Raw genomic sequence first — 18,135 nt, 5'->3', positions numbered from 1 at the left:
ACTACTTGATACTACATATTTGTAAAGGTTATATCCTGATTCATATAAATTCATGATAGGGATTATATGACATCGAGGACTTTGCTAGATTTATGTGATTGGTCTGTGTGACAGCAGAGTTGAAATGAGAGTGCTCAGGCTCACACCTCGAAATTCGATATTCCCGGACAAGTGCTGCACCAAGCGGCCAATTCTGGCATAATAGTTGGCGCCGAATGTTAACGTATTTTAACGATTTATATCTCAAAAAATTGCTCCCAATTTGCTCCTTCCGAATTTGAAATTGTTCCCCCAGCACCCACCGTTAATAGTTAATGAGATATTCGCAAAAGAAAAAGTAACAATTTGTTGTTAACAAAATAGGTAGTAAATAACTTTTTTACACATATATTATGGTACCAAAAAATTGCTCTTGATCTGTTTTATAATAATCAATAGTCAGATATCTCAATTACTTTGCTCGTGAGGGTACACTCGCGAGCAAACTCGGCTTCTGCTAGGGGAAAAAGTAGGGTGGAAGAAAAGTCTCCTACCACTTGGTAAATTTATTCCAGATACTGAAATTAATGTTAAATGGAATATTAATTTGGCATAAATATCAGTAATTCCAAATATCAACGATAGGAGCATAGTTGGAGGCCCTTCTCCTGCGTCACCTTTTCCCTTAGCGGAAGCTGAGTTTGTTCGTCAGTGTACATTTCATACACACGGGGTCCCTGGCGTCTACAACGGGGTTCTATGACCCCTCGATCTCACCCACGGAGTCACAGGCGCCTCTTCCGGGGGTTCTATGATCCTACGATCTCACAACACGGGGTTTCTGACGACTCCTGCGGGGGCTCTATGACCCCTCGATCTCACCACACGGAGTCTCTGGCGTCTCCACTGGGGGTTCAACCACCGACTAGGTATAGAATAGACCTATCATCCAATGCTCTTTTTTGTCCCACGTTCGGAGGGCTACGTAACCCTCTTACCATTTCAGTGCCAATACCCGACGTTACTGATAAAGCATGAATTCTGAATATTATTAGCGCAAATGGAGCATTATATATTCCTTTCATAATACGTGTATCCAATATGATTTGGTGGGAATAAAAATATCCGATGCTTCGGTTTAAAAGATGAATATTGTAATACTGATGACATATGATAACTTATTCTAAATTTCAACGTTAATGAACATTTTAGTAATGTTACGTTTCCCACGTTCCCTTTTTATTCGTTTTTATAATTTTTATATCTGATAACGTGATATAAGAATCCTAATACGTACAATCAATTACCTTCTGGTAATTGGTGAGGAAGTAATTAAACAATGAACTTCGACCCAACTAGAGCTTAGCTAGTCAAGCTTTCTTCATGAAAAATAGTTTTGATCTATTATTTAACTGGTAAGATCTATTGTATTGTATTTCATAAACTTTGGCATCATTGTCAAATTGACAGGATATATTTATCATAGATGGCGTTAGAGAACCATTGGAGGATTGAAAACTTCGAGAAGACGAGAGTAAAATTAATACTTTCGATCTATTAGGAAGTGGAATATCACATTTTCGGGGATAGTGTGTGTCTCTTTGTTTCCCTTTCATGATAGTCATTCCCTCCTGAATTAATCTTGGGTGCATATAAGAAAATATATTGAAATATAATTCGGCGGTAAATATTCTATTTCGTTCAAATAGAAAGTTGAGCAAGCAGGAAAGCGACCAATCCTCACGTTCTTCACCAACCGACGCACCAATCACAGGCCTTATACATAACCGAATCAACCAATGACAGCCAGTCAGCCAGCCTAACGGTCATTCGTCTCAGGGAAGCTGGACTGATTAGACGTGTAGTGATCTCGCTCGTGGCGAAGTAAGTATTATTACTTTTCACTTTAAATTATTTATGCTATTAGTATCTACATTACCACTCTATCGTTACATTTGTTTAGTATCTATTCAATTCAATGCAAATAATCGTAAATTATCTCGGTATTGCTGGATAAAGTGAACTGGTTTCACGATTTCTGTTCTCTCCCGGTACCAATTAGTATTTACGCCGTTTTTGTTTAATTTGCAATCTTTAACGATACTCTTTGAGTCAATAATTGTTTCGTTGTAACTCAGTCATTGTTAATTTAGTACAATTACTTGGTATTAACGTTATATTTCTGTTCCAGAATTCCGGCTAGAAAGAACGCGCCAACGATGCCAATCCCATTAGACGCAATTTGGTGGAAAATTGGTGAATTCTGGTGATGTATTACAACAAAATAGTTAATATTCCACTAGATATTTTTATTTTAGTACACTTTTACTGTTTCGACCGTAAACTTGATCGCGATTTTCTGATTAACTGTGCTGAAAGCAAACAAGAATTTTTTCAAGAAATATTTCGCGTTCAAACGCAATTGAAGCATTCAATATGGCTTCTTGTTTGACCATTAGGAAATTTAAACGGGAATGTTCCAGAAGTTTCAATTCGAAATACTCATAGTTTACTGGATCTCGGTCGCGAAATTGTTTAAATTTTAATAATTTTTCGAGGTTATCATTACGATGTCATCGTATTTGTATTTATATACGGTTTCGGGTGTAAGTTTAATTATACATATAGAAGCTGCGTAGTTTACGATGCTCATCGAAGCTTAAGTAAATAACGAAGCTTTAATCCTTGCAACGATTTTCTCAATATTTATAAAATTCGGTACGCGATGTAGACAGAAATAACGAACATTCTTAAACTCTAACGACGAATGTCTTCAATATAATATATTAATAACAAATATATATCAGTAATGGATATAATGTATTGAAACAATGGAGAATTATTTTCGAATATTTTTTAACTATGGTACCTTTGCGTAGTTAAATTCATATTTGAATATTTATCGTCGAATGACAGTATTTTCATGATAAAAACACTTGGTAAAATATAAAAATAAAAGGGCTAAGCCGGTGCACGTGCGCCGTATTGTATTTCTTTCCCCCCTTTTTTTTCCACAGTATTTGGTGGCCGCGTGCAAGGCGGTCGAGTCGAGTCAGTGTTTGTTTACATCGAAGTTTTTTCTGTTTATGCGGAGCGAACTGGCGCCGATTAGGATCTCACCGGAGATGTATTATAGTCTTCGCGGAACTAGAGTCAGTGTTTGTTGCGTACAATCTCAAACTATTTTCAGAGTTTCGGGACACTCTTTGCTTTGTGTGTCGCGAAAGTAGAATCATTTGTTCGCCGGTTGAGATTTTCGGTCGCGATAGTTTTTTATTTTCATTTTTTTTCTACTTGAAAGTACTCGTTCGCGAACGTAGAGTCAGTGCATCACTGAAGTGGATTTTTGGGCGAAGCTCTACAAATAGAGATTGTAAGTATCCTTATATCTTATTACTTACACTGTTCAACTGAAACAGCTAGAGTTTTGACAAGAGGTTATTACGTGTTCTGTTCCTTTGTTTCAGATTTATCAGATGCTGCATAAACGAACACTGCAGAGGATGTCCTTGGACGAAGCTGCACCATTTTTCAAGATTCGTCGAGAGAGAATATTAAAGGGAGCTCTTCAGTCATCGGGTGAGTGAATGCTTTTATTCCTCCAGTTCCCAATCATTTCGTAGGACGATTGGTCCGAAACGGCACGGGCGACTGGTTGTATACGTGCTTTTGGCGAGTACAGTGAAACGCGAGTAATATATGATCTGTTATGTTTCTTAGTTAGGTTAAGGTCTTCTTGTACGCCGCGTTTATTATTAGTAACATAATTCATAACTATTTTGTATTAAAAGAGTATGAGTTGAATATTTAATGTTCGGCTTAAAGGCGAACATCATACAGATGAAATCACATTGGTTATGATGTACTTTCTTTAAGTGTTCAATTTAACATGAGATATTAATCTTGGATATTTCAATAGAGATCATTCTATTGTTTAAATAGTTGTTATTTTTTTTATTAATTGGGTATATATTGAGGACGTGGTAGTATGTTATTTATTTCACTACAAATGATTTTCAATGATGATGATATATGCAATAATTTCAGTATAGTCATTTTAATACAGTCGTTTGGTATCATTTATGAATGTAGAACGAAATACGATCTACGTAAGGAAAATTGCAGAACATAGAAAATACAATATATTCACAATAGTCTATAAATAACGGTCAGCTGATTAAAAGAATAATAATCAACTTGTTAACGTGTGAAATAAATATCAACCAGATCCAACGAAAACCACACCGGTATGTTTATGATAGAGAGGAAAACGTGGTGGTGCCTTCCTGGATAGGCATGTGTAGCAGTTAGCGCAATACCACGAGACGCGACAGCACGTTTCAATCCCGGAACCAGTGTCGCGAGACACAAAGGTATCATTCGTATTTGCAAGTTCCATGAAATAGTGGAACACGTGTATTGGGAATCGCAATAAAGTATCGGTGCATAAAAAGAAGACGTATTAAGTTATGTCACTTGTGCATCGATATGCACGCCCTAGTGAAAAACCGCGTGTTATGGAATAATTTAACACGTTGTGCATGTATGACCATTGAAAAGTGCATTGCGATTTCCAGTTATCGTGGCCGATGTTTTCGTTGCCACTGGCAAAGAACGCATGCGGTTACGTACACGGGTAGAGTACCGAGACGTACTGGTGTGTACTCACGACCATTTTAATGGAGTGTGAGTGTTAAATGCAGGGAAGGTACTACTGTGTTTCACCAGCATGTATTATGTATAAACATATTTGTATGGTAGACGTATATACTCAGAAGGAATGAGTATTTATATTCTGTCCTTTAAAAAAGGGCAGGCTCGGAGGTGTCCATCTACTCTTGCAAGCAGCATTCTTTCCCTCCGGAGGTACCCTGACTATGGGACTTGGATTGACTCGCTCGAGTCAATTTAAGGTCGGTAGTCGGGGATACCCACGAGGCGAAACACGTAATTGCTTGTAGCTCGTGGGCGGCATTTGGACACCTTTGGTATTAGTGTTAATTTTTATGATAGTTACTCTGTTAATAAAATTTTATTTCACTCATTAGTGTGCTAATTATTATTTTCAGCAGTTATACCGTCATTTGTAGATAAATAACGAAATTCATATAACGTAAATTTATTTACTATTTAAGTACAGTACATAATATACCAGTTTACTGTGAAGTAGTTTAAGATTATTATTTGTCTTCATTGATATTTTTAAACCAACACGAATATTCGTGAAGCATCATTGACATTGAATTAGATCAGAAAGGACGTACTATCACGTTGCTCGAAGATAGAAATAAAAATTAAGTAGTGTCTTTTGACTGATGTATGAGACATGACAGACATGTACAAGAAGGCATTTCGCGACGGGTAGTTTTTTGCGTCAAAGTGACATAAAACATAAAAGAAAGATCAGTATATGAAGGTTTGTCATCATCCGCAGATTGTTATAAAGCCGAGTGGGTTTAAAAAATAACTGCGCTGTTCATGGGCGTAGCCAGTTTATCAGTTAGGGGGAGGCAATGTAATTTTGTTCTTTTGGGAAGGGGGTGGGGGCAAAGTCCTATTTTTTTCTTCTAACGTAGTGCAAAACCGACTTTTTTCGTCCATGGACGGCGGGGGGGGGCATGTGCCCATGGCGTTGTTTGAACATTAGTTTCTGCGTTCCGTTTAGTTTAAGTTGTTGAATGTGAATTGTATGTCATTTTAAATTATTGTTATTTATTGTTAAATTATTTGTACAAGGAGAATAGATGTGCAACTTGTGATTCCATCTATCCTCCTTGAGTCTCCATTCGCAGCAATCTCCACGTGGTGAGACGTGGGCAATCATTATTATTTGGTATATAATTGGCAACTATAATCACTTACAAGTTGGCGAACTATAAAGCAAATAATATGAGCCAATTGGTTGCGAGCTTTTGCTCCTTTTGATCAATTGATTCTTGTTAGTTTCTTTACTGGCTAGATGCAAGTGGTTAGAATTTCTTGTTCTGTATATAATCTGTTCGCACCACCACAGACGAGGCATAACTGATAAGAAAAACCATGCTCGAAGATTCGTATTTTGTAGGGGAACTGTTAAGGAATGTGGCTATATTTCTGTTCAAATTTTCAACTTGTCGAGTGATACGTTGGAGTGAGGGGCGTTCCTAGTGATCAATAAACGGACACTCAATTATTGGGCTTGTACTGTAATTCACGAATTCACCGTTCTCATAACGTAGAGGGCAGCAAAAAATCTCCGACTGTTTGCACGATCGGTATTTTAGAACATGAGACACAAAGTCCCATAAGATGATAAGTCTATTTTCTATCCCGTCTGTGGTAATACACTGATCTATATACTGATGTATATAGTGATGTATATACTGACGTAATATACTGATGTATATAGATCAGTGAGCTGTATACGGTAGGGGGCCATATTTCCAGAAACTGATCAATTAACGAGCGCCAATTACCTACTGTCCCATGGTCGTATCAGGTATATAGACTCTTCAAGGAGTTTTTTAAGTAGTGCATTCCTCTTTTAAACTGGATTAGTGCATATGTTTGTTCCCGTCAAGTCGTATTTTTCTTAATGACTGCATTCTATTAAATTAATAAGTACCCAATCTTTGTTTTTCAATTTTTCTTAATACAAAGTTGAGTCATTTGTATTACAAATTAAATGAGAAAGAATTAAAGAATATTGACCTGTTAAAAGAACAGCAACTAATAAATTTTTAAGTCAGGATTTTGAGGATAATTATCTCGTGTGCGCGGGAGTACTTTCATTAGGTATTTAGTAAATTAGTGTAGTGAACGGGAAGTACCTGTCACGTTTTTTAACATTCTCCAGAAAATTTGTTAAGATGAAATAAGTAATGTTGCGAATGATAAGTACAAACATCAAGACTTGTACTTTGTTTAGTTCCAGGAATCGTCGGGGGATTAAATTTCTAATGTATCAAAATAAAATATCTATAAAAACGTGTTATGATATCCTTTTATACTTATTATATGTGAACATATTCTTTTGAGTGTCCGTTTCACGACTCAAGGTATATCGTCTAGTTACGGTTCGCTAATTTAAACTTAAGTCAACATCTGAAGATATCTCTTCGTGTGAAGATCATCTGAACATTTGCCTCCGCTTGAAGAACATGAGAAGATTTTTGTTATTGTGAAGATCACATGGAAATTTTTCTTCACGTGACGATCATCATGACGCCCGTGCGAACTTAAAAAATAATTCTTCAAACTAGAGAAATTAATTTTGAGTTCGCAGCCATTAGCTCGGTATTACCTTCAGTTTACAATACTTTACCGAAGATAATACCAATTGCCCGGGTCTCACCATGAGGAGGTTGCTGCGAGTGGAGACCCAAAGAAAGCTAGATGGAACCCAATCCCATCTATGTAAGCGTAGTTACATCGATGGAATCATTAGTTTCATCTACCTCCTTTTTTACAAAGTCTTACAAATAACTTAAAGGTAACTGAAATTTAGACGCTTTAATGTTGATTTCCCTCGGCGGATGGCTTCTTTCTTGAGTCTACCTGAAAATAAAATGAAGATCCCACGGCGGATGATCGATGTCTTCTTTCTTGAACTTATACTAGTCTTATAATCGACTTAACTTAACTTACAACGAACCCATTTAGCTGTATACCGAGCAATTATTACAGACAAAACGAGTGTATATTCTCCGAAGGAGAATATGGTTCATAGAGTCGATGCTCTCGGAAGGAGAGCACCGATTCTCTCTGATGCTAAGTGGCGAGCAATGCCAGTTAAAGTAATAACTACTGGGTATGCATTACAATTATTTTATAATGGGTTTGCAGCCATTCGCTCGGCATTATCCTCGATTTACAAAAATGCAGATCGAGGATAACACCGATTACCAGGTCTCACCACGTGGAGGTTGCTGCAAGTGGAGACCCAAGGAAGATAGATGGAAACACAAGTTCCATCTATCCACCTTTCACAATAATCTTACAACCAACTTACATATCTAAATACGCTTATACTATAAATATCAAAATCCCTCGGAGGATGGCTTCTTTCTTGAGTTTATTGATTTAAAATAAATCAGAATAAAACACATATAATTAAAATGAAACAGAATAAACACATATAATTAAAATAAATCAGATTAAATACATGTAATTAAAATAAATCAGAATAAAACACATAATTAAAATAAATCAGAGTAAATACATATAATTAAAATGAATCAAAATAAAACAGTTAAAAAAAAAACCTGAGTCGAGTTCGGATAATAGAGAGGACCCCTTGAACCCCCCTTGACCAGTGCCCGCCAGTGATCACCAATCGTGGGAAGACCTCGACGAGGTCCGCGGACGCGAGTGAATTGAGGATTTTTCATTGCGCTCTCGTATTAATGGGCTCGCGGCGACCGTGAACTTGCGCGCACTGGTGTGCGGACAGGTGCGTGAACATGGAGTGCACTGGAAACTCGAGCGCGCCGAAATTATTTCTCGATTAATTTATTATTTCTAATAAGGTAATTGTTATAACAATTACATCTCTAAGGAATATTGTTAAACATTCTGTCCGCTGTCTTATAATGCAAATTGTTATTGTTTATAACAAATAGAAATCGAAATATACAGAAATTTTCAAGATATGGACCGTTTTATGAACTTTCACGTGGAATAAATTTTATTTTATTGTAAATTATTAAACAATGGCCGTGTCGTAATGTTGGTGGCAATTTTTAACTAAAATTTGTTTAATTTAAATGTGCCTGGTAACTCTATTCCGATAATCCCCTTCGTCTGAACGTATGCTTCTGCGTTGCGATTTATTTAAGTTGTTGTGTGTGTTCGGTGTGAGCGTATTAATATTTAAGTTGACAGGACTATTCTTATATGTCCTATGTGAAAAACCATATTCCAGCATGACGATTTGAACCATTCTAGATGTATGAGAATTGTGTTCCTTTGTGTTTCATTTGCTTTACCGAAATGATTTTAAACGTTGGTCACGTTTCATTGTTGATGATAAGACGGAGTGCCTTCATGTTGCTTGACTTAAACATGCATCGAAATAAAATCACGAATTGTATTCTTATGACAACCGTTTCAAATGTTTATTTCTACAAACAATGAATTACAACAATGAAATAATGAACTCCTTATTCCATAACAGTTGTTCGGAGAAAACTTAAGTAGGCCAACGATGTTTTGAGGACCTGAAAGAATTTTCGAATATATACATAACAATTTATTGGAATTTTTAGTCAGCCACAAAAACTTACTGTCACGAAAGTATATAAGTTTAAATCAGCTACCCGTCCGGCAGTAATCTTCGCCGGATTACGCGACATGGCGATGATCAAAACGAGACCGCGTACCGTTTCGGTGGGCAAACAGTACCAATCAATCGTAAAACAGAATAGTCCAACATTACTGGTCTGTAATACGCGAAAATAATAATTATTTTACACAGAATTAAACTAACAATTGTATCTAACCGTATGGCTGCGGACCGTTCGTGCCCAGTGAGCGACTAATATCAGACGTTTATAGTGGCTGTTTCGTAGCCAAAGGATTAATAGTTGTGTACGTATAGTAATAAGTTGATCAACTGTTAACTGAAACATACCTTCTCTACCAGAAGCTCACCAATGTAACAGAGTAAGTATATATTGAACGTCAGAGACATCAGTAGTATAAAATACGTAACAAGACTGAGCGTATTGTTGAACTCCCAATCCTGCCGTAGAGGTTATCGTAAAATGAGCGAATTGAAAATTCGAGGAACCGGGTACATTACGTAAAAACACGGTGTGCCTCGAATGACGTTCGCGAAGTGGCGTTGGAGTCAAGATTTAAATACCAATCGTAACATACGATACTTCGCGACATGTGCCAGATTTTTAACAATATTTATCTGCCAAGCTTCTTACAATTTTAATGGATACTTTGCAGTATTATTGCACACTTCGACCATCAGATATGTATTCCGTCCAAAGGTGGTCGTAGATATTCCTGACTCGTATTTACTAGACTTGGTACAATGTGACGCTGTGATACACTCTGCTTAGCCCGTTGTACTGGTTATTCCGTGATAATTTTTCATTCGTCTATAACACGAAGTTGCTAGGCCGAATTTCGTTTTACCAAAGCTCACACAACTACAGACTCCTCTCGATTATAATCCTATAGGTAGAAATACTTCAGAGTCTCATAAATTCGTTTTTCGCCCAAAGTCCGAGCCACGACAATAAAAGTAAAGTGGATGGGCAACAAAGTATGCGCTTGACAGGCTCCACGCTCCCCAACCCCAGTGGTGGGATAAGGCCTGGAGAATAATCGTGTACAACAATAATCGAGAGGAGTATGTAACGGAGTTACCAATGGCGCGAGCGTCTTTCGTGGCACAACGTCCGCAATTTACGAAACAATGAGGCCTAATGGGACCGGAAACGTTGCAATTCAACGCACCGTTATGGTGTAATATTCGAGTAGACATATCAGAAAAGTAGAACCAATGAATTCCACAAAGCATACTTCTTGCAGAAGTCTCTCTATCTTTGTCGAGAATCTGCAATGGGGGCCTCTAATAAACTTTTGTCGTTGAACGATCAGACACACACACACACACACACACGCACGCATGCACGCACGCACGCACACACACACATAGAGAAGATCGACTGGAATGTCATACCTTAAAGTTCGTATATGGTGTTCGACGATCTCTATTAATCGTTGTCCTGGGTCCGTGTTCTTCTTCCGGTCAATGAGGTTCTCCAACCTGGACATGATGATGTTGATCTGACCGCAGACGTGCGTGACGAATAACGCTGCCAATCCACAAGCGCCGACCGCCACGGAATAAATAACGTATCCGCACATAAAGTGCAAGCCGTACACCAGCTCGTAAATGGGAGTTCTTTGCGGGTCGTAGAGACCGCTGTACGCGGGATAAATCACTGGCCTGATCGTGCGATTTTGTTCGTCGACGAACGAGCCGATCGCGTACTGTACGAGCGTGTGGTACATCATACCGCCTGTGTACATGAACACCAGGCAGAGCAAGGTTAGATTTCGGCCCACGTTACCGTACTTCAGCATGGATTCGCGATCTCCTCCTCGCTCCACCTGCCACATCGTTTCCCAGTGTTCCTCGTTTATTCGGTGGATTCTTGGTGTATTCCACAGGAAATATGGTACGGTAGTAGGATAAACGAGTGTATGAACAAAAAACTTGATTATTGTATTTTTATCTTTTGAATATTGGGTAGTTTCGATCTTTATCCCTTTAGGCAATACGTGTCGCTATAGAGGCCTGCCGTTAAGTGATCTTCTCTGACGAAATGGATTGGACTGCACCATGTAAATCGACTTATCATGTGGCAATTTTATTTTAACGTGTTAGCACAGTTTATCTAAGAATGAATACCAATATTTTTTCATTGGTTAGTAAAACATTTAAAGACGAAATTCACGAATCGAATTTAATATCATTTATTTGTCATAGTGTAATACTATATCGAAAAAATGATGTAAACATGTAGTCGCGACGTTAATACATGTAATAAAACGGCGACTATTGTCATTTCGCGTGAATGGGTACATTCGAATCGGACAACGTATTATTTTAATCCTAAAATTCATGACATATAGTTTAATTCTAAATAATGACATTTCCAAATTAACACGTTCACTGAGATACAGGACACTCGCGGATTTCCGTCATTCAGGGATATTTTAAAATATACGTAACTAACAAACGAAGTATTTACTGTAATTTTGGTATGATTGTTTCTCGCTTTATTTTCTCACGTAGAACCATCTCTTGAAATTAGTCCCACCTGTTGCTGAACACACCGTATCTATACATATGTACATATGTCCCATGCATCTATGTACGTTAATGGAACCATGTCTCTCTGCATTTTCAGTATACCCTAAGAAGGTACATTCATCACTCTTATCACTGTTTAAATAAAACAGATATTCATCGAATTCTTACGGATCAAACGAATAGATACTATCAAAAAGTGTATAGGATCGCAGTGTACGTGTTAATCCATACAAGTTTGGAATTCTCAAAAACGTCCTCAGTCTGAATATCGCGCGATCCTTGGCCTAAGCCACTGCATTTGCTACACACTGAAACTACCAAACGAATTTACCAAACGAATCTACCAATGAATCCAAGCCACTGACCTGTTTCCAGTCGTTCTGCACGCATTCGACGCATTCCCTCAGTCCCGATCTACACGCGGCCAGCACCCAATACTTGAAAAAAGACGTCACGCAGAAGGTCAACAGACCGAGCAGTTTCAATCTCATCACCGTGTCCTTCAGCTCGAACGTGATGTGCAAGGTGCACGGTACTATGGCGAAGAACAGTATCCCGTTGCATAAACCGATCACGAGTTTCGGCAGGTATCGATTGGTGTCGCCTGATCGGATCGGCCAGATGCCGATGGAGCTCAGGATCCATTTGTTGTACCTCAAAATTTGCAGAATGTCCTTCTCGTAGTACGGGTTCCGAGGTTCGCCGCAATTTGGCTCCTGGACTGGAAAAGATTCCATCGTGTTCGCTTGTCAGGAGCTCGAAAACGACTGTCCATCAAGAGAGAGAGACCGTTGGCATTGATTGCACAAGTTCACCGCGCTTGCGCTGCCGCGATCGCAGTCGTGTGCGTGCATCTCGCGGGATGCAATTAGAAATCGATTGGCAACATGTTAAAGTAGTAAACAGCAACTGAATTGCAGAGACGGTGATCATTCTATAGAGTCGTGGCTGGGAAAACTTGTGTCGTCGGGGTAGATCGAAGGAGCAACCTTAGTCGTAAGCGTACGACGATCAACTGTAATTAGTTTGTAGACAGGTGGTCAGTTACATCATTCTACGTTCGTGTTGTGGTTGTCTACCTTTGTAGAGTGTATACTACGGTGTTTAGATTACTAGACTCTGAACAGTTTTCTTATAGTTTTGCTTCATTCAGTAGGTATGTGAGATAATTGTTAATAATACGTTGAATGCCGTGGGGGTCACCGGTAACCCCCACTCTAGGGAGTATATTTTTTTATATTATTAATATTGAACCATAAGGCGGTAAAGTTCTACAACTAAATGCCAAAAGTATGATAACATAGTTGACTTTAATAATTTTATATAACATTTTAATCTTCAACACTCTGAGTAACGAAAATGTCACTTCGACGCTGTGGCTGAAGTGTACGACAATTCTGCGGCATTCAGCGTGTTAAAGATGCCATTCTCATGTAAGAATTTGTGAGTTTGATAGGTCAGTATTAATCGGGAATGATATGTGTACAGATATAATTTCAGATTAATGATCTAGATTTCGAATGTAGACGTTGTACAAAGTCGCATATTATTGAGAGTCGTAGAAATGTACAGAACGGCCATATTGTCGGATGCAGGTACATAAATGTATAACGAAACTATCATATATATCATGAGCCGCATTATTATGGTAACCTTTTTATTTCTTTATTCTACAAATAGCTATGGAAATAATTATACGATGAATTCCTTATTCCATAACGGATGTTCGAAGGAAACTTAAGTAGGCCAGTGATGTTTTAAGGACCTACAAGGACACGGTCGTGTTATCGTTCGATCCAGGAACTTTCCGCCACACACATCGCGATTTAATACAATTATTAATCGACCATAAAGACTCACGTTCCCAAAGGCGGATAAGTTTAAATCAGCTATTTGACCGGCTGTAATTTTCGCTGGATTACCCGACATGGCGATGATCAAGATCAGACAACGTATAGTTTTCGTAGGCAAATGGTACCAATCGATCATAAAGCAGGATATTCCAACGTCACTAGTCTGCAGCACATAAAAATGGTAATTATTTCACAGAAACTTAAATTAACATTTTTATTCAACAGTCGTGTATACACAGTATGTCTATAACTTATTCGAAACTCTCTATCTCAGATAATAATTTTGCCCATCTTTGACACAGAGGTGAAGCAGATCTCCACAAATCTATTCATACATTGGTTGACTGTGTCCAAGCCTTGTATTGATGCTGACGGAACATATTTTACATAAAATGAACGATTTTTAGAAATACGGTCGGTGTTTGAATTAATACATTATTTCATAAATTACGTTCATCAATCACGTTATTTTTCAGTCATGCTGTGTATATACTGTTTCTTTGATTAAGTGTGAAATGAGGCGAACCTTTTCCACCAGAAGCTCGCCAATGTAACACAGTATGAATATATTGAATGTCAGAGATATCAGTAGCATAGTGTACGTAAAAAGAGCGATTGGATCGCTGTCGTCCCAACCCTGTCGTATACGTTATTATACAGTGACGAAAACTGAACGAAGACTCGAAAAATTGAGTGCATTTTGGAAAAGTTCTGTACGCGTTGAAAGATGCTCACAGATTACCATACTGTTGTTCAGAAACTGTTCGGTTAGCATGTTGAAACGTTCAATTATTTTTCACTTTAAACGTTATGATTCATCATTGAAAGTGCTGTTAAGTAGTAGAGCTATTGATTTAGTGTGTATATTTTCAATATATATATTCATGTATTTGTATAGGGTGAGTCATGTAAATCCATTCCCTTAAATATCTTCGAATCGTGCCAAACCCTTGTTGCGTAAAGGGCATATAATATTCAAATTTGTTCCTTTAAACGGAATTATATGCGTTAATAGCTAGAAATACTGTTTTTGTAGGGAATGACATTAAGACATATACGATTCCATTAAAAAAAAATAAATTTGACCTTCGTATGCCTGCTACGCGTCCACCTACAATAATAGTAATTCCAAAACGAACACATTCTTAAAACTTATCTATTATAGTTTTCTTGAGATAACGTCTGAACATTCAGTACCGAAGAGACTCCGAACACTCATCGATGATTTACTGTATATACATCGTCTGTTTTCCGTTGATTACGGAACAGTGCGCCTAACGAAACCGAAATCGTGAAATTCAGCGTACCGATATAGTACAATATTCGAGTACGCATATCAGGAAAGTGGAACCAGCGAACTCGCAGAAGCATATCTCTTGCAGGAGCGTCTGTATCGTTGCGGAAAATCTGAAACCGGTGGCTGTGATATATATTCGTCGCACGAACGAATCAAAACTCTTGAGATTTCGATTAAAAATGTCGGTACCTTAATGTTCGTATATGGTGTTTGACGATTTCCTTCAATCGCATCCCTGGATCCGTGTTCTCTTTGTGATCAACGAGGTTCTCCAACCTGGACAACATGATGTCGATCTGACCGCAAACGTGCGTGACGAAGATCGCGACCAATCCGCAACCGGAGATTGCCACGGAATAAATCACGTATCCACACATGCATTGCAGAACGCAACTCAGCTGGTAAATGGGAAATCTTTGCGAATCGTACAGACCGCTGTACGGCGGATAAACCAACGGCTTGATCGTGCGATTTTGTTCGTCGACGTACGAGCCGATCATGTATTGTACGACCGTGTGATACATGAAACCGCCTGTGTACATGAACACCAGGCAAAGTAGGGTTAGATTTCGACCCATGTTGCCGTATTTCAGCATCAATTTCCGATCCCCTGCACAGTCCACCTGCCACATCGTTTTCCCAGTGTTGCCCGTTTACTTATGGTACTCTTTAATCGAAGGCAGGTGGTGGAAAATGGCGAAATTTATGGTTCTTCCGAGATCTGAAATATGAATGGGACATTGTTCTGTATGTTCCAGGGAATTAGGAACGCATGATTCTTTATTTTTATTGAAAATACGACGGGAATGTTGTAAAAAAGAACGAACGCAGAGGAAGGTGCATACAGCGAGAAATTAGAACTTGTTGATATTAAATAATCATAGCCTTTAAACGAGTAGCAAATGAAATGCAAGAATTTGAATGCTGTGTTGCAAATAAAAGTCTATATTTTTATTGTGTGTAAAAAAGCAACGTAAAACGGTATTAATCATGTTCCATAGAAAGCGATGAATTAACGATGGAAGTATTCGGTAAAAGTATGTTTATGATTTTAATATGAAAAAGACAAACGAGATGTCTCGGAGAACCAACATACGAAGATGAGAAAAACTATATACAACGATTCTTCTTCGCGTTATGATAATTTGAAGTCAACAATTTGTCTGATTTGTCGGTCTATGCACATTTTTCTTCATCTGCATTTTTTAGAATTTTGCCAGCGTATTTCCGATAAGTAATTATGTTTTCATAATTCCGTGAAACTTATAGAATAATGTCTCATTGATATTTTCGGCGTCGGTGGAACTATAAATTTGCTGGTGTTCAACCACCTTCCTTTCTAGTTTTTCTTTCTTCATATAAGTATTTACGTAAAAATGTTGTAATGAAAAGGAGGAAGACATAATGCCGTTAATCTTAAAGTTGTTAAACGTAACAATATCTAGATACTGAGAGGGACAAATAAGGATATAACAGCGGTTGATTTCAGACTTTTGATGTGTATAATCGTTACGTTAGAATGTATCGTTCTATCTGAATCTCTAATAACTGTTTATTTCAAGTATCTCAAGTTGCCCGTACGACGTACGGGCTAAACAGCCTGGAATTTTTCACGTTGCCCGTACGACGTACGGACCAAACACTCAATCGGTCAGAATACTCAATTCTAAAGTATACGATACACTTGCACATTACAGACGATTAGGTACTGACATATTTATAGCACATGTAGATACCCGAAACACCAAGAAGTAATGCATTCAAACGCAGTTATTTTTACGTACATTCGCGTGACCCCGTAACATACGAAATAGTTGATTCAACCCCTTCTCTGCTGACACCGTATCTGTACGGTGGCCCACAAAAACTCCACGATCGATGTACAAATGTCGCACGGCACCGAAAGGGTTCATTCCTGTTACGTCGATTTAACCATTAACTCGGTTATCGAGTCGATCATTAATCGAACAATTTTGTAACTGCCGTTATTATCGTTTCATTTTTCAACCAGACAAAAAGGTACCGATTAACCAACTCACCGACCTGTTTCCAATCATCCTGCACGCGTTCGATGCACTCTATGAAGATCAGTCTTCGCGCAACGAGCGCCCAATACTTCGACATAGACAGCATGCAGAAGACCATCAGTCCGGCAAGTTGTAATTGTCGAAGGGAATCATTCAACTCGTACTTCATGTGCAAGCTGCACGGTACCATCGTGACGACCACTACCACGTGCCAGAAACCCATCGCTAGTTTCGACAGATACAGGCTGGTGTCCTTCAACAGAATCGGCCAGATGCCCACAGAGCTTAGTATCCATCTGCAGTGCCTTAAAATACGAAGAATGTCTTTTTCATAGCTCGGATTACGCGGTATTCCGTTATTCTGCTTTTGGACTGGGAAAGACTCCATAGTGCTCGCGTGTCAGGAGCTCAACAACGACTGTTAAGCGAGAGACGGACCGTTGGCATTGATTGCACAAGGTCACCGAGCTTACGCTTCCGCGATCGCCGTCGTGTGCATGCATATCGCCGGATGCAATTACGAATCGATTGGTAACTTGTTAAAGTAGCAAACAGCACAGAATTACAGAGACGGTGGTCGTTCTATAGAGTCGTGGCTGGGAAAACCGCGGGTCGGCGAGGATAGATCGAAGGGGCAGCATTATCCGTAAGCGAACAACTATCAACCGTGATTAGTTTCTAGACAGGGGGTTGGGTACATCATTGTATGCACGTGTTGTGGTCGTCTAGCTTTGTGCAGTGCAACATAGCAGTGTTATTAGATTACTAGACTCTGGACAATGATCTCATGGTTTTGCTTTATTCTGAATGTGAGGTAATTGTTATTAACGGTGGCATTCTCATTTAGGAATTTGTTAGTTTGATAGGTCAGTGTTAATCGGGGGATATGGGTACAGACGTAAATTCAATCGAAAATTTGTAGGTTTGTTTGGAAGAAAAGCTTAAAGACATCACCATCGTTACGAAAGAAGAATTTATGATTACTATGTAAGTGCATATCAACTATTAACTGTGTGATTACGAAATGCGAATGAAACGGTATATTTTAAATAAGAAACTATTATTACCTTTTTCTTTTAGTATGGGACTAATATGGTCTGGTAATGTGTGTTGTGTTGATCAGTATGCTCATCGTTAGGGCGGTGGCGGTTGGTTCGCGGA

General features: G+C 38.5%; 1 protein-coding gene across 1 annotated transcript; it reads right to left on the bottom strand.

Annotated features, from left to right (window-relative positions):
• Positions 1 to 9,119: 9,119 nt before the first annotated feature.
• LOC107187570 (odorant receptor 4-like) lies at positions 9,120 to 12,534 on the bottom strand. The gene is made up of 6 exons (XM_015575698.1): positions 12,163 to 12,534; positions 10,658 to 11,091; positions 10,432 to 10,531; positions 9,590 to 9,700; positions 9,243 to 9,398; positions 9,120 to 9,176 (listed from the first exon to the last, which is right to left on the bottom strand). Exons 1-6 carry the CDS (start codon positions 12,532 to 12,534, stop codon positions 9,120 to 9,122), a joined length of 1,230 nt encoding a protein of 409 aa, XP_015431184.1.
• Positions 12,535 to 18,135: the final 5,601 nt, after the last annotated feature.

The sequence above is a fragment of the Dufourea novaeangliae genome, unplaced genomic scaffold, assembly GCF_001272555.1.
Source record: "Dufourea novaeangliae isolate 0120121106 unplaced genomic scaffold, ASM127255v1 scaffold16, whole genome shotgun sequence".
In the NCBI taxonomy this organism is placed as follows: Eukaryota; Metazoa; Arthropoda; class Insecta; order Hymenoptera; family Halictidae; genus Dufourea; species Dufourea novaeangliae.
Note: the sequence above shows the minus strand (reverse complement) of the source record. Positions and strands in the feature narration are given on the sequence as shown.

Coding starts and splice junctions, on each gene's coding strand:
- LOC107187570 (XM_015575698.1), bottom strand. CDS start 12,534: ATGGAATCTTTTCCAGTCCAGGAGCCAAATTGCGGCGAACCTCGGAAC. Junction 10,532..10,657: donor CACCATATACGAACTTTAAG/GTATGACATTCC, acceptor CCCCCATTGCAG/ATTCTCGACAAAGATAGAGA. Junction 9,701..10,431: donor TCGAATATTACACCATAACG/GTGCGTTGAATT, acceptor CCTCTACGGCAG/GATTGGGAGTTCAACAATAC.